General features: G+C 44.0%; 1 protein-coding gene across 5 annotated transcripts in view; it reads left to right on the forward strand.

Annotated features, from left to right (window-relative positions):
- The window catches only part of DAAM1 (dishevelled associated activator of morphogenesis 1), a 183,972-nt gene that overhangs the window by 95,726 nt on the left and 75,409 nt on the right, over window positions 1-12,837 (forward strand). For all 5 annotated transcript variants that reach the window (XM_012181749.5, XM_012181748.5, XM_042252575.1 and 2 more), the window contains one exon: window positions 4,446-4,535. In XM_012181749.5, the coding sequence (XP_012037139.3) occupies window positions 4,446-4,535 (90 nt within the window). The remainder of the gene's footprint in view (window positions 1-4,445; window positions 4,536-12,837) is intronic.

The raw sequence follows: 12,837 nt of genomic DNA on the forward strand, positions 1-12,837 counted from the left end.
AAATGAGACTCATTCTTAGACATGGGGGGGAAGGGCTTTTTGGAAAAAGGTTTCAGAAATGGGCAACTTGTGATCCCAAGTGCTGAAAGTTGGCTGCTGGGGGAGGAGGAGGAGGAGGAAGGAGGAGGAGGAGGTGGAGGTGGAGGTGAGGTGGGGCAAGTCAGCAAAGGCCATATCATGAAGGGCCCTACCTACCAGCTAAGGAATTTGGACTGTATCCTGAGAAGAAGAGGAATTGTTGAAGCCTTCTATCATCTTGTCTTCCTAACTGGAATCTAAATTCCATGCGATTGGGGTCTGTTATTCATCTTTGCATCCTTTGTAATGTCTGGCCATGGTCCTAGAATGGATAGGACATGGAGTAGGTGTTGATTGATCTGTAAGGCTGTGTGATAGTCTGTTCCAGTCTTGCAGGCTTGTTTCAAGCTGTATTATTAAACCGGAGTGAGTCAGAGCAAAGAAACTTTTGGAATGGAGGGGTGGGGGTCTCATTACACTCTGGGCATTGTGCCTAGGCACTCCCAATTATTATTTAATCCATGTCACCCCTCCTCGCTCAGATTTGCCAGTGACCTCTGATTGCTCTTATGATAAAGACCAAAGTTTACAGTGGCCTGTCTACAAGGCTGCTGTTCACTGTCTGTGGTGCTTTTGACCTATTTAATTTCTATTCATTTCTCAGGTCTCACCTCAATCCCAGCCTTCCCTGCCCCATGACTCCCCGTAGCAAATGGGCTCTGGCAGCTCAACTCTGTGTGCTCATCCCTGGGATCCTGTGATTATTTGATTTCTATTCTGCCTCTTCAAGCGTATGAGCTCTGTGATACCTTTCTATTCCCTGCACCTACAATGCCTAAATTTAGTGAATGCTTGAATTTTACGTAATCCATAACAACCAGACCTGGAACTCAGGGGTATCTGACAACAAAGTCTCCCTCTTTGTGCAAATAGACACTCAGCAGGCCCAGGGGGCCGCCAGTGCAGCTCAAGGGTGCGTTTTTCCTACTGACGTCAGTGTCATGGTTCTACCCACCTGTTGAGTAATCAACAGAATGAGCAGGCTAGTGGTTAAGGACATGGGATCTGGAACCAGACAGTCTAGCCTCAAGTTCCTGCTCCACCATTTACTAGCTGTCTTATCTTGAACAGGCTATTGAATCTGTTTGATTCAGTTTCCTGGTAAGTGGGATAATACTACCCAGTTTATAGGATTATTGTGAGGATAAACTAAATTAATCCATAAAAAACATTGCTACTAAGCACACAGAAAGTGCTCAGTAATTGTTAGCTGTTACCATTACCACTGTCCATGTATTCCTATGGTCTTACTCTAATCCCAAATTACATCCAGAGGACCTATGTGTGTGCATGCTCAGTTGGGTCTTACTCTGTGACCCCATGGACTGTAGCCTGCCAGGTTCCTCTGTCCATGGGATTTCCCAGGCAAGAATACTGGAGTGGGTTGCCATTTCCTCCTCTAGGGGATCCACCCGACCCAAGGATCAAACCCGCATCTCCTGCATTGGCAGGCAAATTCTTTACCTGGTGAGTCACCTGGGAAGCCTAGAGGGCCTATGGCGATTTTTAATTATTTTATGGAAATTCTCTCCTTGCATGAAGCCATCTACTCTAAAGTTCGAATTCAACCATGTCCTCTCAATTCAAAATCGGTCATTTGTGTCTCAGCAGAAGCAGTTTTTTAACTCTTAACAGTAAAACATAGTAATACTAGTACTTTTTGCTGTGAATTTTGAGATTTTTAAGATTCACATGTTTCTTCACACCTCTGCTCAGTTAGGAAAAACAGTAATGCAGTGTAGTAAAGGATACAATATTAATAGCACTGTTCTCTCACAAATCAGGGCTTCCCATGTAGCTCAGCTGGTAAAGAATCCACCTGCAATGTAGGAGACCCCAGTTTGATTCCTAGGTCGGGCAGATCCCCTGGAAAAGGGATAGGCTACCCACCCCAGTATTTTTGAGTTTCTGTTGTGGCTCAGCTGGTAAAGTATCCGCCTCCAGTGTGGGAGACCTGGGTTCAATCCCTGGTTTGGGAAGATCCCCTGGAGAAGAGAATGGCTACCCACTCTTGTATTCTGACCTGCTGAATTCCATGGACTGTATGGAGTCTCAAAGAGTCGGACATGACTGAGCGAGTTTCACTTTTCTCTCACAAATCACAACCCTTTTCCCCAAACTAACCACCATATTATTGAGCTATTTGAATAACTGACCTGACTCCACAATCCCACCCCAAGAAAACCCTAATTGGGAAGTGCTTTATGTCGCCATATCCCCCTATTCATCAGGAGATGAGAACAGGTATAACTTACAGGAAATTTAAAAAGGAAGAAAGGGAAAAAATAATAATTTCACGTATGTAACAGTTGCATAACAAAATTTTAACATTTTTAACATGTTCCCTTATAATGGAATTTCCTGTAAATATTTTTTATTCCTTCCTTGGTTTTACATTGTTGGAATTCTTAACTAGTTTCTAGTGGTTAGTGTCTGAGTGTGTGTTTTAGTGACTTAACTGCTTACCTTGCTCTTAAAATAGCTCCTGGTTTGTATTAAAAGATGAGAGAACTAACCACAGTACCTTTGCCCCTCCCTGTGCCAGACATTACTGCCTGCTGAGTTGATGTTGCAAATCCTCACAGAGCCCTGAAATTACAGGCCCATCCTGGAGATGAGGAAACAAAGGCTTAATGAGATGAAAAATTTTCCTAGGCAGCTGGCATGTATCAGACCTTGTGTGTCTAGGCCCTGGAGGTGCAGGGGTTCACAAGATCAGGGCATAAGGGATAACGAGAAATAAGCCTGGCAGTTAAGTTGGGGTTATAAATGGAAGACCTCAAAAGACTGGCTGAGGGATGTATAATTAATTTTGCAGGTAGTGTGGAACTAATGACATTTTGTACTTCCTGCCACTTTCTCAGTCCTCAACACTGGGCAGTCAGTGATGTAAGGAACCTTCCAGGTGATTCCATTGCTCACTCGTCTGAGGACCACTGGTGTAATGCGTCAGTGGCCATGATGTAGAAAGTATCAGAAAGGCGAGAAGGAACTGGGGGAGGCTGGTGCCAGAGCCAAGGCAGAGGTGATTAGGGCATAAGTTTGGGTCCTTCACTGGAAACAAAACAAAAGGAAAATGTGAGCTTTTTTTCAAGGAAGAATTGATAGCACTTGATGACCCAGCAGAGGCAGAACTGTAAGATGGGAGGCCCACGAGTGATAGAGCTGCATTATATGCCTCAGTTGGCTGAACCTTATTATTGTGCCTTAATTTATAGTAATTTAATATGTCTCACACCCATCAATCTGCCGCTCTTAACTAGATTCAACTTCCCTGTAGGAATAAAATTGTACCAGATGCTCAATACAAATAATAATGTTGACCATGGAGTAAGTTATTAAATGCCAAGAACTGTTCCCTATGCACTTTATAGTCATTATCTCATTGTTGTTCATTAGTTATAGATGTTCATAAATTGCCTTCCCTCAGTGTTCAATCTAAGCTGCACACCACTATAAAATTAATGTTTCCAGACACTGATCTGAGAGACTAAGAGTCTGGGCTGAGGAGTCAGACAGCTCTAGGCTTAAACTCTAAGCCCCATCATCTACCAGGCATATGTGGTCTTTGAGCAGGTTACTTACCCAACCTTCTGCCAAAACTTCCCCCAGCTGTATTACAACAAGTATTATTAATACAAGGTGGGTGTGATCATGAGTGGAACTCTCAGGGTTATTGTGAGAGCTAAACAAGAAAATTATTGCACAGTGCTTGACATTTGAAGTACTGAATAAACATTGGTGATACAGATGCCACTCCCTTTCTCAGAACCTTCACTGGCTCTTCTTGGTCAAGAAAATGAACTCCTTAATCTGGCCTTGAAGCTTACCTCCCCAACCTTTTATCTGATGGTTCTTTGCATAAACCTAGTGCTTCAGCGAAGCTGGTCAGTGTCCCCTAGATGCTCTAATTCACTACCACATCCCAACCCTTGGTTTTCTTCTTCCACCCGTCTCATCATGTCCCTCAGGGCCCATCCCAGTTGTCAGTGTTTGTAGAGCCATCCTGACCAGTCCTTCATCTGTAAAATGAGTAAATCCTTCCAAACTCTGGAGCTTTAAAGACCTTTAATGTTCGGTGGACCCTCTGCAGCAGTACACGTTGGCCCAGGACAACTCTATCCGTGCCCAGCCTGCTTTCCCCACCCTTCGGTAAGTGTAGGGCTGCGCTGGGTGCCCAGCCCAAGGCCAGGGACCTGCTTTCCTAATGCTGGTGACAGACACTGGCACTTAGAGCTTCTTGGTCTTTCCTAAGTTCATTGGAATATGTGTTGGCTTCGTTTTCTCACTCCGGTGATGCTGATAAAACTTCCCTTATAGGAGTAACAATTAATTTGTAAAATAATTATTATTATTTGTCTTCTCAGGATGAACTTGACCTCACAGACAAACACAGGGAAGCCATGTTTGCACTTCCAGCAGAGAAAAAATGGCAGATATACTGTAGCAAGAAAAAGGTAAGATATTCATGATGATTATAGTTAACTGGAAAGTTATCATTGTTTTGATGCTCTTTGCTCTCCCATTTTACCACCAGACTTCAGGCAGTTCTTTATAATGTAAAAACCGGATCGAATGTGCCCAGTTGTGGCCTTAACACTACATGTGGTAAAGGGCTAGCTCCTTAAATGCTGATTTTATCAACACTCATTGCAACCGCCTCACCTCACACCATTATTCATAACCTTGTGTATGAGACCCCTAAACATCTGCTTACAGAAGGTTGAAGTGTTTTTCCAAAACTTGCCCTTTACATGAAAGTTTGTATGTAGGTAGGTGAGGACCAGCATTGTGGTTTCACAGCTGTAGTTTTCCCTGCTCTCTGTGACTACCTTCTAACAACTTTCCATTTGGCCATCTCTAAAATGTGGCCTTGTCCTTGTGGTGTGAAGTGGCTCTCCATCCATTTCACGTTCCAAACTGGGGCTGGAGTAAAGGGGAAGGCGCAGCTCTCTACCCCCGCTCTGAGGGCCACATCGGGAGTCCCAGACCTGAGTTCCCTCACATCCCACTGTTAGCTGCATGGGCACACCCCCCTGCCAGGAATGCTGTCTTATTCTGAGTGGTCATCTACACACACAAGCTGGGGATTCTGGTACCTTTGGAGGAGGCGAGAAAGGAATTCATGGGGTAGAGAAAGTACTTAACTCTCTTCCCTAGCCTCCGTGGCACTAGGCACCACCCATGGACTATATCTCCCGCAGTAAAGCTCACTCTGCCATCTTTCAAACCCGGTGGCAGATTCTGCAGCTGTTCTTTCACCCATTTTTGGAACCATTTGTGTTCATGGCCAGCTTTTGCCACTTTCCTATCTGTTCTAGGGGAGACTTACATCAAGACAGGGAAGCAGGAAGGGCAGGGTTGGTTCCTAAGGGAAATGCTACCTCTCCAACCAGAGTGGGTGCTGGATTACTCACCTCTGGAAGCAAAGAAACTGGAACAAACTATAACAATCCAGTATCTTGAGAAGATACAGTATCAGCCAGGGAAACCTGTCCTTAGTGGATTAGGATGCATTTGGGGACCTCCATTTGCCCCCATGGTTCCCACCCCCCGACACCCCTCCACCCCACCACACTGCCTTGTGTAATTGGCATGCCCCCTCCTGGAAGCATCTCTACAGCAGGGAACCTTCCTGTATTCCTCTCCTGCCAGGCTTTATAACCCTTGTAACACCAGCATCTGATACCTGGAAGTGAATTTATAATGAATGAACCACTGAGTTGTTTGGTTATACCTACTTCTCAAACAAACTAAAGCACATTTAATTTTCCATGTGAGCTATTGTAATTGATAAAACTACATGTGGGATTTTGTTCCAGGGTGGGGCTGAGAGATGTTTCCAACTGTAGCCTCTTAAGATGACTTCTGAGCTACTAAGATCATGTCAGGCATTAAGGGTTCCTAATGCAGTGGTAACCAGTAAGATGTGTTTGTGAATGAGTATGTCCTCTTCTTTCTGTGAACATCTTACCAATGGGAAGACCTCTCTTCTGTCAAACTGATGGGTCATTGCTCAGGAAAGAGATTTTAAATGGAAATAATTTTAAAATGAAAATTAAAATGTGCTCTGTTCTGATAGTAATAGTGTTGAATGGTCTTGAAAACAAGAGAACTTTTCAGGCAGCTGCCTTCAAGACCTGGCCCCTACAACTGAGAAAGAAAAATCCTTAAGTGCCTGAGTACACAGAGGACATTGTCTATTTTGGCTCAAACGAGCGCAGATTTTTTTTCTCAAAATTAGGAAGCAACATGGAGTGGAGATTGAGAATATGCATTAGAGGAGAGGAAGGGGCAGGAGAATGGGAGCAGCTCACCGAAGGGAAAGTTTTCTTCTTTCCCAGATTTTATTACACCCTTGACGGCAATTGAAAGTTAATCATGGAAACTACTGCCCCTTAGATTAGAGACGGCAAGCCCTGGAGGATAGAAACGACCTTGGCCTCACAGCTGCTGCTCATTTTTCAATTTCCTGGCCTATCAAATCCTCTTTCAGAGCTTGTCTCCTAAGTGCGTGGTGGGGTTGGCTTTTTGTAGGCGAGTGGATGTAGATGTGGCCACTGGCCTCGGAATCCCATTTCCTGACAGATGGGTTATTCCTGCGAGTACCTGGCCCAACTGTGCGGATCTTTGGGAAAGCAGTTTTCCGGCTAGCTTCATTCCAGCAGCGTGGATTCCCTTTATGACTTAGCAATAGTGTGACTGAGTGGAAAAGCCATCTTAACTCTTTGGGGAATCCTGGGAGTTTATAGATCTGCCTCACTTTAAAATGACTTGACTGAGGATTTTATTGATTAGAGCTTCTCAGACTGTTAAAACTATGCTGTGCTTTGGGTCTACAACTGACCTTTTGGGACCCTGTAATAAATAGAGAAATAACACAATAAGAGAACACAAAACCCTTTGCATGAAAAGGGCCTGATGCTTGGCCCTCTTCAGAGAACCTGGCCTCCTTCAGGATGGGTTGCCCGTTCTTAGAAGGGAGCCCACGGTGGCCATCCTTACCACCAAGAACAGACTGTTTTCCTTGGACCGTCTCTTGGGTATAGCCTTTTCAAATCAGACTTGTCACCAGCAAGCCTGACCACATCCATTTCTCAGGCCAAGGGAAAGCTACACCCCCATGGCCCCTTCAGACTTTCCATCTTTCAAGATTAGAACTCAGAGCATCATAGATGTTCTCACACATAGTGAAGCCATAGAGTAAGGGTCCATGAGCGCCAACAGAAACAGAGCTAGGGAAAAGCAGACTTTCTGCATAAAAGTGCACAGCAGTTGTGGAGACAAACGGCACTGGGAACTGAAGATGGGGCCTGGCCTTCCTTGGCCAAGTGGCTCTTTTCCATCCAATAGAGACTTGAGTCCCAGCAGTGGCTATCTGCTTATCAAGCTCTGTGTTCATTTCTCAAACAGCTTTATCCGAGTCCTCTGATTGAAAACCCATTTCCAAAGCCAAAACAAAAGCTGCAGAAGTGTTCCTGGGGCTAAAAGAATTGGAAAGAAATTAATTGGAATTTTGCCTAATTAAGTAATCTGGGGGGAGAGCAAGAGATGGATGTTGCGGCCTTGTTGAAAGTCCAAACAAATCTGTAAAAATGACTAGAGTGGTTTGGTCAGCCATGGTTTGTCGTATGCAGCAGTCCACTGTCAAATTTTTTTAACTTTTACGAAAGGTCCAAGGAAAGGCTCTGTAGGAACTGGGGGTATTTTCAAATAGGAAATGTTTGTGGTTCTTATCTTTAAAGGTAATTCCCTTTTTAGTTCCAATCACAACATGCTCTTTTGTTTAAGTGAGGTTTTTCCCAGTCTTCGGCCAGAAACTGCATCTGTTAACAATCTTTTGGATTTTAAACTGAAGCTTTTTAAACAATGAACCATCTGACCACGAAAGGCATCTGGCCATGCTGTATTTGCTTATTGTTAACATGATTGTTAAACCCTGGGAAAAGTAAGGAGTAGGTCTTCAGAGAGGAGAAACTAAGATGATACACACTGTATTATGGCAACAGCAGTCTTACCAGCCCAGGCAGAAATCTTTAGTCACACTTCTTCACAGGAGCAGTTGCAGTGGTTGTGTCACTTAACCAGTCCTTAAAAGTGTCCAGAAAATGCTTTTTCCCCTCTCCATGAGCTTCAGAGTTCACAAAGTCAGTGGATGGAATTAGAAGCTGTGAGCTGTAGTAACATCGGATATTTGAGGCAAAGATCAGAATTTGATGACTGCACCTAATGTTTCCTCCACGTATGTCTGATCCGTAAGCCAAGGCTTAAGTAAATGGCTCTGGATTCTCCATATTACATTTCTGTATCTTTTGAAGTCAGCTTTGGAGAAGGTGAGTTTTTGCTGTGTTGCTGAGTTTGTTTGACTCTAGTTTAGTTAAATCGCTCAAGAACCTTGTCTTGGCTGCAGTTGAGCCTTTCAGCTTTGTGGGAAGTGCTGATCTGGTGCTAGGCATGTTCAGAAGACATCAAGGAAAACTGGCTGAGAATTCTCCTGGTACCTTTCATTCACTTCCTTTATTTGGTTTGCATATCCTTATTGGATCACTTCCCCAGTCTATTCCACAAGAAGGAATTCTCCTTTACCACATACAAAAAAGCAATGCATTGTGAATGGTCATAAGATCTTTCAGATGCATTCAGAGCACAAGGAGGAAGCAGTTTGATCAAAACAGGGATTTAAGGGAACATATGCTAGTAGTGGAATTAAAGACAAAGGAACCATCGGTCTTCTACAGGACTGTCAAACAAACCAGCTGTACAGCAAGGAAGTGGAATGTTGATACGTTAATGGTCTGGTTGTTCCCAGTCTCCTGGTGGAAAGCAAAGAGGGATAAGTTAGGTCTCCTCTTCCCTGGAGAAGAAAATGGTAACCCACTCCAGTATTCTTGCCTGGAGAATCCCATGGACAGAGGAGCCTGACAGACTACAGTCCATGGGGTCCCAAAGTTGGACACAGCTGAGCGACTAGCATGGTCCTTCTTTACCATAATTATTTGAATATTCAGTAGAATGAGCCTTAGGTTTTCAGGTGCCCACTTTGCTAGATGTTGGAGATTTGGGAGAGAGAGAAAACTAGGTATCTGTAACTGTTTCTGGACTTCTTTAGAAGTACCTGGTTTGGTCTCCTACCATTGAGTTTTCACCCTGATAATGGATTCCAGTTGGGCTTTGTGCTCCTAAAGTGCTAAGAGGTTACAGAATGTGACAGACTTAAAAATGATCAGAAATAAGACTGGCCTCTCTTTCTGACTCTGCTTCTCTGCGAATACATGAGGGAAGCACAGTAACTGGAGGAGAGTGGGTATCCCTAGGTTCTGAAACTCCCTGCCTTGTTTACATATTCCCCGGCTGTGAGAAGTGAGGATGCGTGTTTAATCCCAGACTGAAGCAGTGAAAAAACAACAAGCTTTGCAGATCTGGTGTTTCAGCCAATGAAGCAGTGCCGTTGGCAAAGGGCTAGTTGATTTGTGTGTCACCCTGATGTGTACTGAGTATCTGGGGCAGAATATTAGCTTGATTCTGAAGGCGATTAGACAAGTTGGATTTCCTGGAGTGGATGGTCCAGGTAGAAGCAGACGACATCAAATAACTGCCAGGTCTTTCCATAAGCCCCATTCTAAGGTAAGCAGACCCTAGGGCACAGAGGAAGGAGCCTCCAAGCCTTGGGGTGTTCGTGTGTGACGGAGACACAGTTCCTTCATCACCGTGACCACTTCCAGGGCTGTGCCGGCAAGGGAGCTGATGTCATGCTTTCATCCCGTCGTCTCGAACGGGCTCCTCTTCCAGCAGCCGAGCTGTGTTCACACACACTGTCCAGTTTCCCTCTTGTACTTTGTTCTTCATCCCTTCTGCCAGTGCCTAAAAGTCGAGTTTAGACTGTTGGGTAATCTGATCTTTACTAAACACAGTTTCTAGAGCTTGTTAGGAAATCAATGGAGAGGCTTAAAATGAAGATGCTGAGGGGAAGATTGAAATAACTGAGGTTTATTCAACCCAGAGAGGTCAGGTGAAAACACCAACTCAGGCTATTCACCCAGTGTCCATAGCAGTGAAACTGTGGAGTCGGTCACAATATGGCCAATTCTAGTTGGTAAAGAGCAGCTGCCTCAAGCCCTCCCAATAAAAACTCTCCTGACAATCTGACCTTCCCTGCAAGGGCCAACCAGTCTTCCTTTATGATTTAGGGACTCAAGGGCTAACTCCTGGCAAGACAGGTAGGGGACAGCAGGACTCTGTTCCCACATTGTATTATTAGTTCCAATTCACTGATACCCAGGTTATACTGTTAATAAATGTTTTGAACATTGGCCTAAGTATGAGATGCTGATAGATCTAAAGATGGTGACCAAAATAATTTGATAATATGTATCCAGAGCCTGGAACATGCATTTTCCAGGAGTTGATCTCATGGTAGTGATAAAAGATACAGGCCAAGAACTACGTGTGGGGTGTTCTTTGCAGTGTTGTCTCTGAAAGCCAGTGATGGTCAACAACTTAGAGGGGGATGATTATATTATAGGATGCAACCATAACAGTATGGTTGCTGCTGCCATTGAAAAGTCATGCTTTCAAAGAAATTTTGAAGACCTGGGAAATTGCTCAGGATGAAATGAAGGTTTAACAAGAGAAATAAAACTGTAATTGGTACCATCAAAAATATGCAAAAGAAACTTTCTGTATCTATAGAAGTAGACAGAAACTGTTGTTTGGTTGTATTGTGGGTGGGGTTTATTTTGATTTATTTTTTCTTTGTACAAATATTTCCCAAATGTACCAATAGTCATTATTCTCACTTCTACCTTAGGATAAGTTTTTTTTTTTTAATAGTAAAAATAAAATTGCTCTTTTAAAAAAATATGTATAATATAGTTTGTCAGGTTTCAGTCAGAAAAGCGAGGCTACTAAGAGAAACACATGCTGGGGGAAATCACATGCAAAGAGATTAACCCTTATGTAATCACAGAAACTAGCTAAGCACTCCCTGTAAAGCTGCTGTCTTTGCTTCTAATGCTGGAGCTTTGTGTCCTTGGAGCAGGCAATTGGGAGGGAGGGTGGATGTAAAGAGAGGGGAACAAGGACAGGCTGGAGTCCACGGGGACAGACTTACTCATGTGGCAGGTCCCACTGGCTGACCCTGGACTGGGTGTCCTGCAGAAGCCTGAGCCATTAGTCATGGAGGTCAACACCCACATGGGCATGCGCGCCCACCCCACCCCCCCCCCTCCCCCGCCCCCGGCAAAGGAGAAGCTGGAGGAGGATCCAGGGGAAGGTGGAGCAGTTGTATACCTGCCTACTGAGTCACACCAATGAGGTGAGCCAGCTGATAAAGGGCAGTGCCTATAAACTGCAAAATGGCTGCGGCTTCACTGCCACCCTGCGCATCTTCCCCATAATAGTCTCTTGTGGCTTGCCCTCCCTGAAACCTGTAAGCAATTGGCTCAGCCTAGACAACTTGAACATTGCAAAGCCACTTCATATTTCTCTTTGAAATTAGGAGGAAAAATAGATATCATTTAAAATATAACCAGTGCTTGTGTTGTCAGGACAACTCTGGAAATTTTTTTTTTCTTTTTTTCTTTAGCTCAGGGGCCCTTTATTTATTTATTCCTCCTTGGGAGGATTAAAACAAAGGTGAATCTGTAAACCACCCAGAATTTCTCGATACCATTTATCTCTTTAAGCAGTGACTGAAAGCATGATGATTCTTGGTCCAGATGAAATGGCCTCAGCTTTTTGCTGAGAAGTCCGCTGAAGGGAAGCTGTTTCTCATGGCCCTTTCTCCCTAAGGAGCATAATCTCATAGCCAATGCCCCGTTTTCTGTCTTTATTTTCTTTTTGTTTCAAAAGCCAGTGCTATCAAAATGAGTACCAGTTTTCAGAAGTGGAATCCAAAATTCATGGATTCTCTCTGTCTGGCAGCCCTTAAACCAAAGTTGTATCCCTGTCAAAGGCAGGTGGTTCCTGAGGATTTACTTATCTCCTCTTCCTGTAATCTCTTTGTCTAATAATATCATTCGGGGTGCAGTTTTTCCTCCAGTGTCACCAGTTCTACCATCCCAGCTGTGCCTACTACCACTCCTGCTGGGGGGTGGCCAGATGGTCCTGAACTCATAGCTTGTGTTGTCATTAACATTGACTCAGCTCAACGAAGAAGTGGAGGACAAACTTGCCCATAGAATGAACCGAAGCATATCTGTCTTTCTTCTTTGGTACTTGGTGAAGTGAGTGAACAGTTTCTGGGTTCTTCTGTTGGGATGTAGCCCTCCAGTTCTGTAGAGTTCTGTTTTTCAGTCTAGAGATACTACCAGTGAGAGGACTCCCCACCTCCCTTGGGGTGGATTGGCTCCAACAGTTTTTCTATTAATGGATCTCCCTGAAGGTTTCCTAAATTTTGCCCCTCGCAGTTGTTCTAAACTTCAGCATAGTGTGACTGACTCTGTTTTTTCCGTCATAAATAGAAGCAAAGTCATAACTGTAAGAAAGACTTTGCATAGTTAAAGTCCATCTAAAGGGTAATCTGAGAAGGCAGGGTACCCCACTTATTAGTGACTTATTAGTGACTGTGTGACTTGGGGTGTATTTCTTAACAGCTCATTTCTCTCTTCTCTATACAGTGAGGTCAAATTCATAAAATTGTTGTGAAAATTGAGAAAATACAATTTTGAAGTTGTCAGAGAACTTGGGGCATGGCGATCTTAATGTTATCGCTGATAATGTCAGTGATGGTGACAGTAATTGAAATACTGGTATGGACTG

Source organism: Ovis aries, chromosome 7 (assembly GCF_016772045.2).
Source record: "Ovis aries strain OAR_USU_Benz2616 breed Rambouillet chromosome 7, ARS-UI_Ramb_v3.0, whole genome shotgun sequence".
NCBI classification, from domain to species: Eukaryota; Metazoa; Chordata; class Mammalia; order Artiodactyla; family Bovidae; genus Ovis; species Ovis aries.